This window comes from Rhinolophus ferrumequinum, chromosome 5, assembly GCF_004115265.2.
Source record: "Rhinolophus ferrumequinum isolate MPI-CBG mRhiFer1 chromosome 5, mRhiFer1_v1.p, whole genome shotgun sequence".
NCBI lineage: Eukaryota > Metazoa > Chordata > Mammalia > Chiroptera > Rhinolophidae > Rhinolophus > Rhinolophus ferrumequinum.
The window spans coordinates 69,947,915-69,968,929 of NC_046288.1; the positions used below are offsets into that span (position 1 = coordinate 69,947,915).

General features: G+C 35.9%; 1 protein-coding gene across 1 annotated transcript in view; it reads right to left on the bottom strand.

The window, feature by feature from the left end:
* The window catches only part of STIM2 (stromal interaction molecule 2), a 145,415-nt gene that overhangs the window by 16,231 nt on the left and 108,169 nt on the right, over positions 1 to 21,015 (bottom strand). The window contains exons 4-7 of the mRNA XM_033106402.1: positions 13,859 to 13,970; positions 10,291 to 10,406; positions 3,689 to 3,866; positions 2,970 to 3,147 (exon numbers count right to left, since the gene is read on the bottom strand). Coding sequence (XP_032962293.1) covers positions 2,970 to 3,147; positions 3,689 to 3,866; positions 10,291 to 10,406; positions 13,859 to 13,970 — 584 coding nt within the window. The remainder of the gene's footprint in view (positions 1 to 2,969; positions 3,148 to 3,688; positions 3,867 to 10,290; positions 10,407 to 13,858; positions 13,971 to 21,015) is intronic.

Below are 21,015 nucleotides of genomic sequence, written 5' to 3' on the forward strand. Positions count from 1 at the left end.
CAATTTATTTAAATAAATTTTATCATGTGCCAGACTAAGCTAAGACGAGCACCATACACAAACTTCTGATAAGGAAATAGAATAGCTGTCAGATACTGTAGGAAAAGAATTACGTAGAAAGTATTTTTTAAAACTCCAAGAATTAAAAAAAAAAAATTTCACAACAGGATACCCAGTAGACAATTCAAAAAATAGACCTTCAAAGCCAGGATAAGATAGCTCTTACTCACTGACAACAAATCCTAAGCGACATTTCCCTGACAATATGGGCAATGTGCTTGGGACAAGCCTGTTTAATAAGGCGGTTGGCTAAGCTGTGTGGCGTCCCTGCTAATCTCTCAGGAAGAGAGAATTTGAGCTCAGGTCCTGTGACAGGCAGGCCCATATAACACCACAAAGTGCAGGCCTCCAAGTCCTTCTTCTTACAAGAGTTTAAGGCTAAAATTTCTATATAATTTTCATTGCCAAGGAAGTATCCAGGGACTCTGAACAACTTCCACTCAAGTTTTTCTCTTTAAAGACTTTCCTTAGTGTTATACCCACACATTTATTTCTCATGAAAGTGCTCAATAAACACATTTCACATAATTGATATATTTCTAGCATAAACTGAGGTTGAACAATGTTTTGATTGACTGTCAAAAAATGTCTCACAAATTTAGAAACTCTGACCTTCCAATAATAGCAACTATTTTAACTATTTTCCCTGCTATTATTCAGATGTTTATCATTTGACCTAAATTCCAACGCTTAAGTTTGAATTACGTTGTTATTTACAGGAAAATAGATGCGGTGAAAAGTAATTAATAGCTTTTACAAATAATTATTAAATTATTTTTAAAAACATAATTATTTATGTAATTTTTTTTTGTCTTAGGAATAAAATAGCAATAAGTCAATACATGTTATCACAAAGAAAAACAGCTTAAACAGCCTTTGAGAAGTGGATTAAGCCCCAGACAAGATACAGTAATGCCTCAAACTACTGGGAATTATGCAATGGCATACGTAAATTAATTTCCCAGTCAAACCCTTGTATATAAACAAAGCTTTAATAGCATTAGGGGAAAACATGGACTTTAGAATAAGACACATGATATCTTGCCTTTGCCACTTAATAGCTGTGTGACCTAAGGCAAGTTATTTAACCTTTTTATATATCTTATCTTTAAATGAGGATAATATCTACGTAATGTGAAGATTAAAATTTAGGAGCAAGCCATTTGCAATATGCATATGAACACTCATAAAATTGTGTTTCTTACTCCTATAATCATGTTGGACAGAGTTCTTAAATACCCATTTCTTTCCTTTTAAACCATCTCTTTCTGACTGTGGATCTCATTAGGATTATTAGTTTGTACAGGGACATTATATGATGGCAATCTTAGGGTCTACTAAGTATAAGTCTTTATGCCAAAAACCTCAGGTGAGAATGTTAGTGATTCTCAAGTGCTCTTTTATATTATGTCTTCTCTCTCACTGTGAGGCATTCACCTGCAAAATACTGCTACCAGTTATCTCTCCATAGAAGAATTCCCATACTGCTTTCTGATTTGCTCTTTCTTATCTGCAGAGTTCAGAAAAACAGCTAGCAAGCTTTTCAGTTGAGTAACAGGAACAAACCAAGAGTTAGACGTCTCAGGGGGAAGAGGCAAGGAGTTCTCACAGGTATAGAGGGCTTCCTATCTAATTCTTGGATACAGAATAAATTTGGGTGGGCCTTTTTTGTTAACTCCCTGTTCTTTGCTACATTCTGTGTAGAGGTTTGTCAGGTAAATAGGGCCTGACTGCAAAATATGTCTAGGAAGCAACTTAAAGAGAACAAACTCCTTACAGGGAAAAGAGTCAAAAAACAGATGTCTGAGGTATGACGGTAAGAATAGTTAATACTTAACAAAGAGATGGCTTCACAAGTCAATCAAAAACAACAAACTTGAAGGAAACAGTAATGTACACTGAACATTTTCTCAGAAGCTGAACTGAAACTTGTTCATCACATAATTTTTATTTCGTATTCAGCACTTGACTGAGAAAGCAACAATGAGGAAAGCTAAGTGGAGGCAGGAATACCTAGGTTCTGGGCCCTGCTTTACAGCTGAGTCACTCTCTAATCTTGAGCAAGTTTTCTCACCCTCATTTTATTCCTCAGTTTCTTTATCAGTAATGAAAGAGTCAAAGTCAAAAGAAGCAGAGACTGAAGTGACCTGATTTGAAGATGAAGGAAGGGGTCATGAGCCAAGAAATGTAGGCGGCCCCTAGAAGTTGGAAAAGACAAGGAAAGAGATCCTCCCTTGGAGCCTCCAGAAGGAATGCAGCCCTGCAGACCTATTTTAGACTCTGACTTCGAGGACTGTAAGATAATAAATATGTGTTATTTTAAAGCCATTAAATTTGTGGTAATTTTTTTATAGCAGGAATAAAAAAGAAATACATCAGCCTATAATTAAATTCTCCCAGAACCACCCCCCTTTCCCAAAGGACTGTATAATGCCTATATTCCACCTAAAGGAAATACATAGTAAAAGTAGGTATTAACAGGACATCTTTTAGACAACCTCAGATTTTGTTCTAAAACCATTTAAAGGATCCAAATGGATATTTAATAAAGATTCCTTACCTTTGCAGAGAAATTTAACATTAGATATATTTTACTAGGTTACAGGTGGAAACTGAAATATATTATAGATGTTAACTTAAATGCCTTGAATTTACTCAAGATAATTAACATGGAATGGGATAAGATTTCATGAATGAGTGAACAGGATGGCAACGTTATCTTTTAGTTACTAGTTTTTTATTTTGCTATCTGGATTTTGATCAATGTTAACAATATGAACAAATGATTCTTTTATTAACTAAAGAAGAGCATACAATGGAACTAAATGTAAGAGACTGAACAAAAACAAATAACTCCTCCGAGTGGCCACACAAATACCCTAAGAGTACTTTTTTTCCAGCATAAATACCTGTTCCAATTCCTGCTCTGCATACTGACGCCTGCTCAATTCACATTCAGCTCCCTCCCTCAGCTCTCTCAGACGGCAAGCCTCCTCCTTTGCGTAATTGATTTCATCCATCATTTTGCGCTCTAGATTTTGCTTTTCTACAGCAACATTTCTGTTTTCTTCCTGTGCCTTTTCAAGCCTTGTAAAACAATAACAATGAAAATTCCTCACAAGTTTCCAAAATTTCATTTTTCTAAATGAAGAAATATGGACCAAGTAATAGGATACATGATTCAAACAAAATTCAAAGCATTTTATATTAATCTTAAATTGGGATAATAAAACCATCAGGTAGTCTACTACACAGCTGATTTGGTTATCTGGAGCTCAAAATACGAGACAACAGGGAAACACTTCAGCAAAAAAACTTTTAAGAAATACGTAATTATTCAGATGTTGTTAAAAAACATAATAACTCTGTAACGATGACTATATATACCGTATTAGGTTGGTGCAAAAGAAATTGCAGTTTTTGCAATTATTTTTAATCTTTTAAACTGCAATGACTTTTGCACCAACCTAACAATACTTTTTTAACAATATGAAATGAAGTGTACATACACTCCTGATGTGTGTACCAATCTACATATAAGTGTGTACACATGTGCCCACATTACGTTTTCACAAATTGCATTTTCCTACATAAAAAACAAGACTTACACCTTGTTTTACTTACTCACCTCTCTTGTAAGTCCATTAGACTTTGTTCTGCAGTTTGTAGACTCTCTAAGTCCTTCATCATTTTTGCAACATGTTCTTTTGATGTCTTATTCTGCGTGTAAGCAAACCAGCACCCTCCAACACCAATTACTATAGAAACTGTGAGGATAAAATCCTTCATCCAGTTATGAGGAGGGCCTACGAAGAGAATTACAGATGGTTAAATTAATCTTTGAGTGTAACAGAACCTCAATACAGAGGTACTTTTAAAAAAATTAGTAGGCATCTGAAAACAAAATGAAACAAAATGTGAAGATGTACCCCCCACATACAAGCTCTAGCTTTTTAAAAATTCTTTTGTCAAGTAAGCAATATGTTTATTATAACTACCTGATATACTAGACTTACAGGAGGAAAGAGATGAACCCTCATGGACACATCATACCCTTGCTGATAGAGGAGGTAGTGACAAAATTCCAGGGACCCCTGAAAAAGCATCTCCCATCATGCACTGTGAGAATGGTCCAGTGGGTGAAAGGTGTCATAGAGAGGATCGCCATTATCATGTCAACTCCTTTCCTTCAGTAAAGTTAGGCAGCTGTCATGTTATGATACACAAACTGAAATCCTAATCATTCACCAAAAATCTTCCCCAAACATATAGCCATGTAACTAATTAAGATTAATCAGTGATTCTCAATCGAGGGAGATACTGCCCCCAGCATATTTTTGACAATTTTTACTTGTCACAATTGGGAGGGTGGAAGGGGGCGGGGGAAGCTGTTACTGGTGGGTAGAGGCCAGGGATGTTGCTAAACATTGAATAATGCACAAGACAATCACTTTCCCACCCCACCCCCTTCTGCAGGTAACAAAGAATTATCTAGGAATTATCCAACCCAAAACGTGAACAGTGCCAAGGTTAAGAAACCACGGGCTAAATGACCATAGTGATACTGTTTTAGGTGGCTCTTGGCCAGGGATATCTGAGTTAGAGAAGGAAAGACTAGGATAACCTTCCCGCAGACGCCAGGCGTGACAGTAACCCCCAGCATTGTTTCTAAGGAAGGAGTAAGAAGCCAGGGCCTACTGTCTACAATGATACAAAACACAGAAATCACTAGTCAAATAATTTCCTAGTTTATTCAGAACTTTATTAGGACCGTGAATACACACTAATTTTCAGGAAACTCTCTCGAGGAAGACACAATAACTAATACAATAAAATGTATTATTTGCTCCAAAGAGATATCTGCTAAAAGTACCTAACTGCCCAGGCCTCCAGCAGGAAGACAGTTTGCATGTTTCATGGGATGAAGAGCTCTACAGAAATGACAAGTTCCTATGCTTTTAAGTCTAGGGTTCATATATGTTTATATAGTGTGGTAAAGAGCACAACTCTATGCCACAGACCCTTGGGGTCGCATATTTCCAGAGCACACGCCCTCACTGACAGTGAAAGAGATGCACTACACAAGGCTCAAGTCTCAAAAAGATTTATTTTCATTTCTGCCTCAAACGGAGAGGTTCAGGTCAGGTTCTAGTTCAATGACGAGCACAGTTCGGGCTGAAATATAATCACTAGAAATAACAATAGATAGATGGACAAGTCCCAAACTACACTAAACACCACAAACTGGAAAAGATTTCAGTGAAAATTCCTTTAAATGTTTCTCTGCTTGATAATGCTCGTTTTTAATACATCTAATGTGGGTGTTCCGACTGCAGGGCTCATTCCCTCACTAATAATCCTAAGACAAACACATTGAAGAGGTGATGCGTCATTAACTTCACTGGTTTGCTTATTAAAACATTTGTTTTCAACATTCTTCGGGACCAGTTTGGTTCCTTTTCAAACAATAACTTAATATTGTTTGGGCTTGCAGGGTGGTTTGTTCCTGGATTAATAAAATATAAATATTCCTGACCAAGTTATATATGGAGACAAATTCTATAGTTTAATTCCTATCTTCATCAGTGTAAGTCCTCTGAAAAAATTAGAACCTCAAAGATGACAACCCCCTATAGATTCAGCTAGAAAATTAGAACAAGGAAAAGGTTAGAAAGGGTATTGTCTCCGAGGAATGCTCAGCATTTCAGTAGTGTTCTATTTCCTAGGGGTTGTAATTTCCACCAACAGTGCATTTCCACCAACTTTCACAAAGGGAAGTTCCAGCTGTTTCACCAGCTGCTCTTTTAGCCTGAGCCAAAAAAGAACCACCAGTAAAGTCATGGAATCTATCCAACCATTCCAGTAACCTTTTTTTAGCAGGGCCACCCCCAAGATAGTGTCATGGAAACCTACAAATCTCCCAACTCCAAGAACTAAGGTAAAACAAACATTAGTTTCCTAACTTATCACTTGTGGAAGCCATTTTTCATGTATTAGTTTTTGGATTCTAAAAAAATAAAACATAATTCCTCTAAAATGTATACTCTTCAAATGCTTTTTCCCAAAGCTTTCTGAAATTTGAAATTAAATGAAATAAACATATTAAACTTTCCTTCTGAGAAAAAGTATTGTCAAATTAAAGAAAGACAGGTTTATTTTCTTGCCAAATATGACAGAGCAATTTCTTAACTGTTCTTCAAAACAAACAATATAAAGAATAATCAAATAACATTCTCTACCTTGTGGTTCTGCCAGGATAGTCTGTCACTTTATAAAGTTTCAAAGTGGGGTCTGCTTTTGATCTATATCTAAAAAATTATTTTCTTGGTGATTAATGAAATCGAGTTAGGCTCTATAACTTTAAATTATACCATTTTTAAAGGCATTCTTCAATGAACATCCAGCTATAATAATATTAACATTAAAACTGCAAAAGTGCATTACAGGCCTACCTCAAGAAACAAGAAAAATCCTAAATAAACAACCAAAATTTCATAGTAAAGAACTAGAAAAAAGAACAAATAAAACCCAAAGTCAACAGAAGGAAGCAAATAATAAAAATTAGAGTGGAATTAAATGAAATAGAGAAAAGATAACAGAAAAAATTAATGTAATAAAGAGCTGGTTCTTTGAAAAGATTAATACAGTTGACAAACCTCTGGCTAGACCCACTAAGGAAAAAAGAGAAAAGACACAAATAAACAAAATCAGAAATGAAAAGTGGAGAAGTTGCGATGGATACCAAAGAAATACAAAGACCATAAAAGACTACTATGAAAGACTATATGCCTCCAAATTCAATGACCTAGAAAAAATGGACAAGTTTTAAGAAACATACGAGTATGACCTTCCTAGAGTGAATCACAAACTGGAAAATCTAAAAAGACTGATCAACAGCAAGGAAATCGAAACAATCATCAAAAACCTCCCTAAAAGCAAAAGTTTAAAACCAGATGGCTTCACTAGTGAATTCTACCAAACACTCAAAGATGATTTAATACTGTCCTTCTCAAACTCTTCAAATTATTTGAAGAAGAAGCAATACTCCCTAACTCATTTTATGAGGCCAACGTTATCCTGATACCAAAACTTGGTAAGGATAACACAAAAAAAGAAAACTACAGACCAGTATCTCTGATGACTACAGATGCAAAAATCCTGAACAAAATACTAGCAAATCGAATACAGCAACACATTAAAAAGATTATAAATCACAATCGAGTGGGGTTCATTCCATGGGCACAAGGATGGTTCAACATATGCAAATCAATCAATGCGCTACACCACATAAATGAAATAAAAAATAAAAATCATATGATCATATCAAAAGATGCAGAAAAAGTATTTGACAAGAAACAAAATCCAGTTATGATTAAAATACTTAATAAAATGGATACAGAAGGAATGTACCTCAACATAATAAAGGCCACATACTACAAACTGTTAGCTAATATCACACTTAATAGTGAAAAACTGAAAGCTTTTCCTCTAAGATCAGGAACTAGAAAAGATGGCCCCTAGACAGTAACCCCCAGCATTGTTTCCAAGTAAGGAGTAAGGAGCCAGGGCCAACTGTCTTCAGTGACACAAAACACAGAAATCACCAATCAAATAATTTCACCACTGTTATTCAACATAGTATTGGAAGTCCTAGCCAGAGCAATCAGGCAAGAGACAGAAATAAAAGGCATCAAAATTGGGAATGAAGTCACACTGTTACTTTTCACAGACGACAAGATTCTTTACATAGAAAACTCTAGAGATTGCACCAAAAATCTATTAGAAACAATAAACAAATACAGTTGTAGGATACAAAATCAATGTACAAAAAAATCCATTGCATTCCTATATACTAAAAATGAAATTTCAGGGGAAAAAATTCCTTTTGCAATTGCAAAAAAGGAATAAAATACCTAGGAATAAACAACAAATTATGTGAAGGACCTATACACTGTAAACTACATTAAAATAAATTGAAGAAGACACAAAAAAATGGAAAGATATTCCATGTCACAGACTGGAAGAATCAACATAGTTAAAATGGCCACATAACCCAAAGCAATATACAGGTTTAATGCAATTCCCAACAAAATCCCAATGGCACTATTTAAAGAAATACTACAAAAATTCATTAGATCTATATATAATCACAAAAGACCCCGACTAGTCAAAACAATCCTGAGAAAAAAGAACAAAGATGGAGGTATCACACTCCCTGACTTCAATTTATACTACAAAGGGATAATAATCAAAACAGCATGGTATTGGCAGAAAAACAGATACACAGACCAATAGAACAGAATTCAGAACCCAGAAATAAATCCACTAATATATATAGGCAGACAATTTTTGAAAAAGGAGCAAACACACTCAATGGAGAAAAGAAAGTCTCTTCAATAAATGGTGCCAGGGAAATTGGAAAGCCACATGCAAAAAAATGAAACGAGACTGCTGTTGATTACCCTATACAAAAAGCAGCTCAAAATGGATCAAAGACCTAAATATAAGACCTGAAACAATAAAATACATAGAAGAAAATATAGGTAGTAAACTTACGGTCCTCGGTCTTCAGATTTTATGAATTTGACCCCAAAGGCAAGGGAAGTAAAAACAAAACTAAATGAATGAGACTATATCAAGCTAAAAGGTTTCTGCACAGCAAAAGAAACCATGAACAAAACAAAAAGGCAACAAACCAAATGGGAGAAGATATTTGCAAACAATACCGCCGATAAGGGGCTAATATCAAAAATATATAAAGAACTCATACAACTCAACAACAAAAAAACCAAACAATCCAATTAAAAAATGGGCAGAGGACCTGAACAGACCCTTCTCCCAAGAAGACAAATGGCCAACAGATACATGAAAAGATGCTCTCAACCTTACCTGCTATTAGGGAAATACAAATCAAAACCACAATGAGATACCACCTCACACTTGTTAGAATGGCTATTATCATCAATAAGACAAGTAATAACAAGTGTTGAGAGGATGTGGAGAAAAAGGAAACCTCAAACATTGCTGGTGGGGATGTAAACGGGTACAGCCACTATGGAAAACAGTATGGAGGTTTCTCAGAAAATTAAGAACAGAGCTACCATATGACCCAGCAATCCTTCTGGGTATCTAACCCTAAAATTTGAAAACATTTATCTGGAAAGATATACGTACCCCTATATTCATTGCAGCATTATTAATGGTGGCCAAGACACGAAAACAACCTAAGTGTCCTTCGATAGATGCCTGGATAAAGAAGATGTGGTACATACATGCAATGGAATATTACTCAGCCATAAGAAAAACTGAAATACTGCCATTTGCAACAACATGGATGGATCTTGAGATAATCGTGCTAAGAGAAATAAGTCAAACGAAAAAGTCAAGAACCATATGCTTTCACTCATGTGTGGGATATGAAACTGAAAGCAACAAACAAACAAAAACTCCCAGACAACAGTTTAGTGGTTACTAGAAGGTAAGGGGGAACGAGGGTGGTAGAAGACAGTAAAGGGGTTCCAATATAAGGTGATGGAAGGAGAACTGACTTTGGGTGGTGAACACACAATGCAATATATAGACAATGTATTATATAGAATTATGCACTTGAAACCTATATAATTTTACTAATCAATGTCACCCCAATAAATTTAATTTTAAAAAAAGAAACCATCAACAAAACAAAGAGGCAACCTACCGAATGGGAGAAGATATTTGCAAAAAGCAAACAAACAAAAAACCAAACTGCTATAAAGATCCAGAAATTCAAATCTAGAAATTTAAGTCTAAATTATCAACTAACATAGTTTATGCAACTTTTTACATCAGTAACCAACTTTGAAAATTTCACAGTCTATATTTCAAGGACAAAAAATTTCACTCTATGGGGCGGCCGGATGGCTCAGTTGGTAGAGAGCGAGCTCTGAACAACAGGGTTGCTGATTCAATTCCCACACGGGCCAGTGAGCTGCGCCCTCCACAACTAGACTGAAGGACAACGACTTGGAGCTGATGGGCCCTGGAGAAACACACTGTTCCCCAATATTCCTCGCCCTCCAAAAAAATTCACTCTATAAATCTTTTGTTTTAAGACAGTATTACATTTCTTTTACACCTAATAGATGATTCTTCTTAGTGGGCTACTACCTTTCTTACTTTTTCTTTCTTTAGATAACAAATATGACGTGATTAATCTTTTTTGCATCATACTCTGGGAGGGAGAATACTAACGTGTTAGAGGTCCAAACAAAACCACATCAAGTGCCTTGAGCTGAAGTTTTTGTCTGTGACTCCGGTCGCTGATTTTCAACTGAGAGATCATAAAGGAAGGTTCATGCACTGCTATCCTGTTCATTGAAAAAATACAAACATATTAAATGCAAATATTTCTAGTATGTAAATTTAAATATTTGAGCAACACATTTAATACTTTACATATTAGTGATGGTTACTGTAAGAGCTCTTCCATGTGTGATAGAATAGTTTATTACATGTATCAAAAACCTTGTCAGTGAAAACACAGCTGTACAAACACTCCGGTATATTAATAATTTCGTTGCTAGATTGATATTTTTGTTTTCTAAGGTTATTTTATGCTATAACTTACTATGACTTAAAAATTTATAAAATTCAAAATATTTTATATAATCATAATTACCTTTGACATTTTACTATCATTTCACAAAGAACAAGAAAATTGTAAGTAATTTACTTAACATCAATAGCTGACTTTAAAAAATATTTCTCAATTTAGATCATGTTGCTTTTCTTTGAAAGTATCTATAAAGTCCCCATCTTTACATTATCATGTTTAAACTATTTAACAGTTAAACAAAGTCCACCAAAGTCATTAAGTGGAAAGTAAGAAGTCCTCACTGGTTGGGGGAGTAAACTGAAGGATTTACGTAATAAGAAATACTGAACCATTTTATTAGCAATGAAGAAAGCATGTAAGAGGCCAAAGGCACAGGTAAAATAAGGAAACAAAATCACTTTGTTTTAGACTTCAAATCCAAGTAACCCAGTAGTCAACTAAGATTCCTTAACAACCAAGTATGACGCTAACAAAGATCTTAATAAGACAAGTGTAACAATAATAATGTAACTGTTAATAACAATGACAATAACAAGAAGCATGTACTATGTGCCGGATCCTGTGTCAGGGCTGAATTACAATAAAATAAAAAACACCTAGTCATATATATAAAATTCCCATTTTATAGATGAGGAAACTAAGGTAGTGAGAGATTGAGTAACTTGCCCAAGGTACATTATTAGTAAAAGGTAAGGCAGAGATTCAAACTCAAGTATGTATGATTCCAATGACTCTATCTGAACCACTACATTTTATTTAGGGCACCTCTGAGTATGGAGAAGTTACAGGAACTCCTATGAGGCTTCTATAAAGCTTTACAGAGTAAAGAACTCTAACTTTCCTTTTACAAAATGCCTGCCTTCATCTTCTCCACAAGTACCTCACATGACACTCTTGTCACTCCTTTAACATGACACTCATCAAATTCCCTGAATGCAAAAACTCTTATCTCTGCATCCCCACACCTAGCACGATGTTTGGCAAAAGTAGATGCTTGATAAATGTTTGTATAATAGATGAAGGAATGCATGGATGGATGCATGAATAAATTCATAGCCACACTATCAACAGACTAAATTTAAGAACGACAATGAGATGTAGTAAAAAGGAAACTATATAACAGAATTTTATGCAAAGTTCAACAGGAGCCCAGAGGTGGAAGTGATTCTACCTGAGTGGGTGAGGATGTCAGGGAAGTTCCCACAGGTCTGAAAGGAATGAGGAGGCATGTATCAGGTGAAGAGAGCCTTAGTATACGCTCTGGTAGTAAGAATTACAGAGTATAGAAAATACAGTAAAAGGCTTCCGATAACCATCGCAACTAATACAAAACTCACAGAATTCGGGCTACCTATTCCAGAGGTAACAATATTTTAATGTCACGGAAATTTGGAACCATAATGAATTGTTTTCAGCACGTGTACATCCGGAATGTGTAAATCTTTTTCTTATACATTCTTATATCTAAACTTACCCCACAAAAAACTCTGTAACTTACATAGTTGTTTAAGTTCATTGATAATTGCTCCTTTAAATTGACTCACTAATTGCATTACCATATAGAGGAGCTTGATGAAGGGTATTCCAGTTTTCTTTTCTCTTCCACTCAAAAAGGCTCCAGGGGGCTGACCTGAAAACTTCTACATTTATAACTTTTCTTCTGTAGGAACATGTTCACTATTTTTAAAACTTGACCTTGATTAACTGTGTGATATTATCTCAACAATTCTACCAGAATTTGAGGTATCTCTGATAACCTTTCCTTAATCAAAAGTGGCTACAACATTTATTGCCAAAACATAGAGCAGGCTATTTCATTTCATGTTGTTCTTATATAAAGAAACTTCCCAAAAGACAACATAAGAAACATACTATGGGTTCCTCATGACCAAGGTAACACGCGTTAACTCGAAAAACCCTAGTCCCATTTTAATGCTCCACTATGCTGTTCCGTTTTAACTTAGAAACCTGTCTTATTTAAAGGCAAGAACTCTATCTTATTTAATTTTTATTTCTTTCCAGCATCTATTTGCACCATAAACATAAGAGACACTCAATACGCACATGTTGAATTGATTCTTATCCCCATAATTTCATCACTATAGTCATGTGCGCAGTAAAATCAGAAATACTGATGTTGCTGTTCAGATCACATTTAAGGAAATACGAAAACTTTCAACTTGATCCGAAATATAAACTTCAAAGCACGAAAGCCACTTGTTTAAATAGGGTATGTAAGCAAATTGATTAGAAATACAATGTGCATTTCATTACATATAATTATAGACAGTAAAAAGGGGATTAGAGTCTTTTTTGATATAATAAACAATCCAGAGAGGACTGGAACATGAGTGATCTTGCAAGGGACAAGTTCTGGTAGAATCACTGCCAATTTTAACACTTAAATCTAAAGATTATTTAGGTTAACTAATGAAGATATAGAAAATATAATTTAAAAAACTAGTAACAATTAACTCCAGACATCTAAAAGAATAAATCAGTATCCTAAACTCTAGTATCAGATCTGCCTGGGTTCAAACACTGCCTTGGGCAAAATATTTAACTTGTCTCTGACTTGGTTTTTTTAATCTGTAAAATGGGGATAATACTTCATGTTAACCATGAAGCTTAAATGAGATAATACAGAGTACCTCTATGTAATATATCTTTTAAAATGATTAGTATTGTTTACATTTTGTTTATTAAACTTCATATTTTTGAGGTTTAATTTATGGCCACTAATATTAAGTGGTTATTGTTGTTATTAAAAGACTACCCATTAAGAAGGATCTGTAAGTTAATCCATTCAAATAGCTCTTTTCATAAAGTTGGATCTGTACCAAAGGAATGTTTTTTGCTATATTTACAAGGTGGTCAGAGGTGGGCCCTCTGATGTTATCTAAAAAAGATATAGCTGGCCCATTTTCTAATTCTCAAAACTACTTTCCTTGGGTATAAATATTTTAAAGGGCCTGATTATTTTGACAAGAAAAAATGATTGAAACTTGTAAATTCATACCTTAGAAAAATTAAAGAATGGAGATATATATATATATATATATATATATATACACATACACACACATATATACATATATATAATATTTCCTTGGAGCTCTTAGCTATAGAAGTAACTTGTAGATTTGGCATTGAAAAATAATTCTCCATGAGTGAAATGACTACATTTGGATAATAAAGTCTCACCTGGGAAGTGTTGTCCCCTTAACATTATTGTCTCTAAAATTCTTCTCATATTGGGGTAGTTCAACAAATTCTATCAACCACTGAAGCGTGTCCTCAAGGGTCCAATTATGAACTACAAGAGATAAAAAAGGAAAGCATATTTTATACAAATCTGCTTTTCAGAACTTATGTATAAATTACATCTATCTATATGTATACACACATACAGATATATATATAGATATATACAGATATATATATATAATTACTATACATTGAGAGGAAATAAAAATGTTAGATTGAATTTTTCAATTCGATTCAATCAACAGTAAGTACTAAAATGGTACTTAGCATTCTGTGAGAAACTAAAAACAATGGAGACAAACCTCGTACCCTTACAGGCTTATAATCTAGAACAGAGAAAATACATAAGAGAGACAAAATATTATTAGCAAGGTTAATTCTAAAACAAGCATCTATGAAAAGTCTGTACAGGGTAAAATAACCCATTATATCCCTGGTTGTAGACAACTTACCATCCTTTCATTTAGCCATCCACCCATATAACACTGTACACCCTCTGAGTATCGGGTTCCATTCTAAGCACTGAGAATATGGTAGTAAACAAGATTAATAAAGTCTTTGCCCCGATGGAACTTAAATTATTTTGAGAGTGGAGAGGGGCAATCTATAAAAGAAAGAAAAAAGGGTGGGGGCAGAAATTTCAGGTACTGATCAACTCTCAAGAAAGGAAGGAAAGATGCCAGGGTAAGCCTCTGTGAGGACCTTTTACCTAAACTGAGACCTAAAAATTGCAAGGAGCCAACACTGTGACAATCTGGAGAAAAATATCCCAAACGGAGGGAAAAGCTAATGTAAAAAAGGCCTTAAGATAGGAATGAACTAGATGTATTCGAGAGGTAAGAAGAAAGCAGTCAGAGGGGCCTAGAGGATTTTGAAAAATTCTCAGTATTTTTCTAATTTCAGTAAGGAGGAGGTAGGGAAAAGTAATCTATGTTTCTAAAATCTTCAAAATGTGGAGAATGCATTATAGGAGACAAGACTGGAAACAAAAAGAAGAAGACTGTTCCTTAGATAACTGTCCAAGCCCTGTACTGTGGTGCTGGTGGGGATTCTGGTGACACATGATCAGACTCAGGACACACGTGGTCTAGGGATAATGCTGCCAGATGGGCTGATGAAGTATAGAGGGAGGTGTCATTAACCGAGATAGGAAAGAAGGGGGAGGAACAGACTGGGGAGGCAAGAAAGGGCAGGTGACAAAGATCAGAAGTTCTGTTTTTAGACATGTTATGTTTGAAGAATTTATTAGCTATTTAAGTATAGATATACAGGAGCAGTCAGGTATACAGACCTGGAGCTTAGGAAAGAGTGATGTTTGGAATAGAGATATAAACCGGGAGTCATCAGCATACAGATGGTCTTCAGACTGAATGAAGCCTCCCAGAAGAGTGAAGATATAGCTATTAACAGATTCTAGGGGCCTGGCTCTGTCTACAGCATGAAGAAAATGATAGCTAATATCTCTTCTCCTGGACAGATTTTGAGTTAAGCCATTCATATGCATTTTTTTTCCCTTTAAGCCTTAAAAAAAACAAAACAACAACAAAACCTTCGGCACTAACATGATTATCTCCATCTTAGAGATGAGAAACTGAGAAGTTAGTAGGACCAAGATAGTAGCAAGACTGGATATGAACCCAGGCCAACTGATCTTAGGACCTTACTCTATGCTACTCTGAGAGCAATAATACTAAACAACAGTAGAGATATAAACAAGCAGTTAAACATGAGAAACAACTCAGACATTTCTGCTTGAAGAGTATGAAGGACAATGACAGTTTATCCAAAGGTAAGGATACAAGAGTGCTTGAAAAATGAAGAGCTCCATAATATCTGCATTTAATTTGAGGGTTTGGGGAAATGAAGCGCCTATAAACCCCAAAAAAGGTTAAAGAAAGTGAAGAAAACAAGTGAGCAATCAAAGCAGACGTGGGAATCCATCTGGGTAAAAATAAATCTGAGAAAAGATCTTTCTGATAAACTGCAGAATATTACGAATTCACTTTTGCAAAACTAATTTTTCATAATCTACCTTTTTCATTGAGTTCTTTAGTGAAAAAATCTTAAATCATTAATTAAAAATTAACAAAAATTCACTTAAAAATTTCATATGATAACTGATGATTTTATATTGAGACAAAGCTTTGACTACTTTTTACATTCTCTCCTTCATGTGTTCCCACCATAAGCTTGGACATGTGCCTGAGGCTGCTGTATCCATTTAGCCAAATAAAATATCAGCTAAAGGTTCAGGCCCTGGCTGCTTTCCACTGAAATTAATACAGTCAAAGTAGTCTTTTTACTTTTAAATTTATTTCTATTCAAGATGAACTCCATTCAGAATTGCCCTGTCTTGGCTGCCAAGAAACCAACAGTACAGCTGCACGTCACACACCCACACAAAAACCTCAGCCAAGAAAACAGGATAAGATTCTCTCTGTCATTTCTAGGCTGTTCAACTGATCAACAGCAAAAGTCCCTGACGTAAACACTTTGGCTCATCAAAATATTCCCTCAATTCACAATGGGCCAGGATAGAAAGAAAGTAAAATGAAATGGAAAAGAATATCTATTACTCTGCCATCAAAAAGAATGAAACCTCACCATTTGCGACAACATGGATGGATCTCGAGAGTTAGTATTATGCTAAGTGAAATAAGTCAGACTGAGAAAGACAAATACCATATGATTTCACTTATATGTGGAATCTAAAGAACAAAATAAACAAACAAACAAAACAAATAGACCCATATATACAGTCAACAAACTGATGGTTCCTAGATGGCAGGGGGGACTAGAGGACTGGGTGAGAAAGGCGAAGGGATTGGGAAGTATCTGCAGGAGTTCCCATGATGTGGGGTGCAGGATGGGAAGTATAGTCAATGATACTGTAGAAGATGTGTGTGGTGTCAGATGGGTGCTGGACTTATCAGGGGATCACTTCATAAATTGTGTGGCTGTCTAAGCACTATGCAATACACCTGAAACTAACATAAAATAATATTGAATGTCAACTATAATTTTAAAAACAGTCACAGCAATATATAGTACAGCATAGGGAATATAGTCAATAATATTCTCATAACTATGTACAGTGTCGGGTGGGTAATAAGACTTATTGGGGTTATCGCTTTGTGAGATATATAAATGTCTGATCACTATGTTGTTTTGTACACCTAAACTAAAAGGAAAAACAAAAACAAAAAACAAGAGTACATAGTATTACTCTACCTACTAACTAGATCACTGTGGTTCTAAAGTAATTTTCTTTGCAATGAATCTTTAAAACAAAATTCTAATATGAGCACACAGTTTACTTTAGGGGGACGTTCACTTCTTGTGCTGTGTTCTCTTCAGTGATGCCTACTAAATACTTTCACTTCTCGTCTCACGACCAGGACTTGTATTTCGTATTAGCTTTTTCTGCTCCAAATACGCTATGTCCTTCCTCAGGGCCTTCGCACATGCTGTTCCCTCAGTATGAGACCCTTTTCTCAATCCCTGTGATTCATCGTCACCTATTTATTTTATTGAGTCTTCATATCTCAGTCAAAACTTTGACTGAGGGGAAACTTTGACTGAGGGGAACCCCTGAGGTTCCTCAGGGGAACCTTCCCAAACATTGCTATATGATTAGAAATCACTTTGTACTTTTTTATGCATAGCATTTAATTAGTTTATAATTATTTATTTGTATAATATACTATTTCAACATCTGTTTATTCCACTAAAGCAGAAGCTTCTTGCTCACCATTCCATCCATAGCACTTAGTACACAAAATGTGTTCAACAAATTATGTGTTGGATCCTCTAGAACAAATGAAGTAGAACATGTGTAAATGACAAGTAGTATAAAAATCTATTCTCTCATTTTAGTGAGGAGACCCAAATAAACAGACATCTGTAGAAGCAGTTCTTGATGGCATCAAGTCACTCATTTTAAGATTTACCCGGTTCCTTACTGCCTGTCTCACTGCTCTTTCACATGGGCTGCTGTGAAATAGCACTTCTGCCAGAAGGTAGGCAGTGGATACGGTATTCCTTTTACAAACAGATTTCCCTAACTGCAAAGCTACAGAAATGCCAAAGATACTGAAATACAGTGTTGACTTACACTGTTTCTGCAATAACTTGTGGCTAATGCTATAGGTTGGTGTCTCTGAGTGATTTGGGACAATTTATTCCAAGACCAATAGAAAGACCTCTGGAAAGGAAAAAGACCTGATTCTAGTCCCAGCTGGACCACTGATTCAGACATCACAGCCTGACATCACAGGCAGGTTATTTAACTGTGACTCAGTTTCTTCACACACAAAATAATGAAATTGATTTAGATAATCTTTAAAATTCATTCAAATTCTGTTTCTATGATTCCATTATAACAAACAGAATTGGTGTTTAAAATATTGCTGAATGGCCTAGAACAGTAGGTTACAGGATACTGAGAGGGAAAAGGTAACTTTAAGAACTTCCAGAAGAGCAACAAAAACTGCTGCTAACATTTATAATGTTGTTTATTAAACATCAGGAGATTTGCAAATGTCATTTCAAATAATCCTTGCAAAAACCCTTTGAAGTAGGTACCTTTATCATTATATTGAACCTAAAAGTTTATGAAGGTGAAGTTCTTAATTGGATATAACCGATCAGTAAATGGTCCAACCAGGTTTCAGACCAAGTCTGTTTCTAGAGTTGTTAGCTACAGCACAGTAACATTGCCTCTTTCGAGTTAGGTAAGTGGTCTCGATAATCAAATTAAGCACTGCAGGTAGACAGTTTATGCTTCGGTCATCCTTGCAGCCATATTTGAAGCTTTCTGAATGAACCATATTCTCCCATGCCACTCCTGCAACCTGGAATGATCTTCCCTTCTTCTTCCTTCTTTACCAGGTTTGTTCTTCCTTAGTCTTTAAGACTCAGATCAGGAACTCCCTCCTCCACAAAGTTTTCTCTATCCGTCCATTTCCAGATTACAGCTGCTCTTCTTCATGCCCCAGTCACCTGTATGTATTTCTGCCCGAGGATTTATCACATACTCTAAATGTATTAGGTTGGTGCAAAAGTAACTGCAGTTTTTGCAATTATTAACCTTTTAAGCCTCAATCACTTATGCACCAACTTAATAACTGTTCATCTGTCTTACATACTAGACAGTGAGTTCCTAGAGGACAGGAATTTCTTTTACCTAATACAGTGATTATTAACACCATAATGCCACATCCTTTGATGTATGATTTTACATTTTATTATAGCCTTTCACATACATTCCCATTTAACCACCACTCCCCTACCACATTTGAGAGATAACCGTTACTTCTACAGTCTGTACAGAGAACCTTGGCCAAGAGAGTCCCAGTTATCACACACATGGGCACACACGTCTAGTAACTGGGAAAGCTACAATATGAACTCTATAATCTTCTGACTACAAGTTCAGTGCCAATATAGGTGGCTCCTGACTTGGAATACCTCACCGTTTAAAACTTGAAACACATTTTCTCTTAGAAACAAACCTTCCAGACGTAGAGTACTAACAGTAATACAAGAGTCAAACATTAGATGTGGGCAATCTGTCATAGGCAACTCCATTAATGGATTCGGGATTCCACAAGAGACATCAAGTGCACTGTGGCCTACTGAAAGCCCCAAGGTAGTAACACAACCTCCAGTTCTTCATTACAGGGACGACTCCGATGACTTAAAAAAGGGCAAGACTGCAAAGAGCCAGGGGATTCAGAGCTGGAGCAGGGTTCAGGGGCAAAGGAGTCAGTGGGAACAGGGGGCAGTGGGGACAGGGTGGTGCGCAGAACCAAATCTCCAGGAGATGAGCAGGTGTGAGGATGTAGGATGCATGAGTGGGACACACGTGTATGGATTTTCACAGGAACAGAGGCAAGAAGAGGAGTCTCCTTTTCATTTCCCCTCCCTCTTGCTGCTATCACAGGGCTATTTCTATCACAGGGTATAATGTTCCTGAGTCTGCATCAAAACCATGTCTTCTTCTTCCCTTACTACTTGTTACTGGCAGTATAACACCTTTTAAGCACTTTGGACCAGCACGTTAAAAAGATGAAAACTGATAACTGGGCCTAAGGGGAGAAAGCTTTTAGACAGCAACAGGGTCTGTAGGAAGGGAGAGAATATAGAGATAGGAAAGGCTAGAAACAGCCAGCACCCGAGAGGTAAGGAAACGAGCATTCCCGTGGTCACTGCAGCTACATCCTCCTTTGTTCAAACCAAGTTATCAGCATAAGAAACACTCCAACTGGAAGTGCTCTCTGCCTCCCCTGAATTTCTATAGTATCTACAATGAATATTTCTACCAAATGGCGTATCATATGTGCTGCCTCATTTTGTCACTATTTGCATAATTACATCTTAAGTTCCTACTGTATTGTAGCTTCCAGAAGACAGGCATCACGCAGCCCAACGTGAAGTTACCATTTAAGTATGAGCTGAGCATACAACTGACTTTTTTCTTCCTTGAAGAAAGAACCTGCTTTGTTTTAATTGTCCACTTTTCCCTAGTTGTGTGAAAGACAAAACAATACTGCTTTCATGATGTCTCATGTCAAAGGAACACTGGAAAATCCTTGATTCCAAAACAGGATCACAGGGACCTATATAACATAATGGAGGCAGAAGGTGCCAATTTAGAGCTGTGTGTCTGAGAGTAGGAAGAGAGAAGAATTTGTGTGCTTCCAGTACATCCCTGCCTGAAGCAAATGTGATACACAAAAATCAGTGTGAAAGATAAACTTCGCAAGATTAGAATATCCGTGTTACTTGCTCCTTTCATCTATAAAAGGCCATCTTAAAAAAAACAATGGACGCAGTGCGATTATCCATATACTTGGATTAAGTTACAGGCCTAAAAATACAAACAGCTTAGTAAAGTACCACCACATAAGTTTTCATCTGTTATATTTAATATAAGTACATGCTGTCCTAAATCCCTTCAAATTTGTGAAAGCACCTAAAAACTGCGGGGGAAAACTACCTTGTAATTATAAAGCATTAGTGTGCACGTAGGGATATGTTAATAACAGCAGTAGCTAATGTTTTGTGAGTACTTGGCAATTTCCAGTAACTGT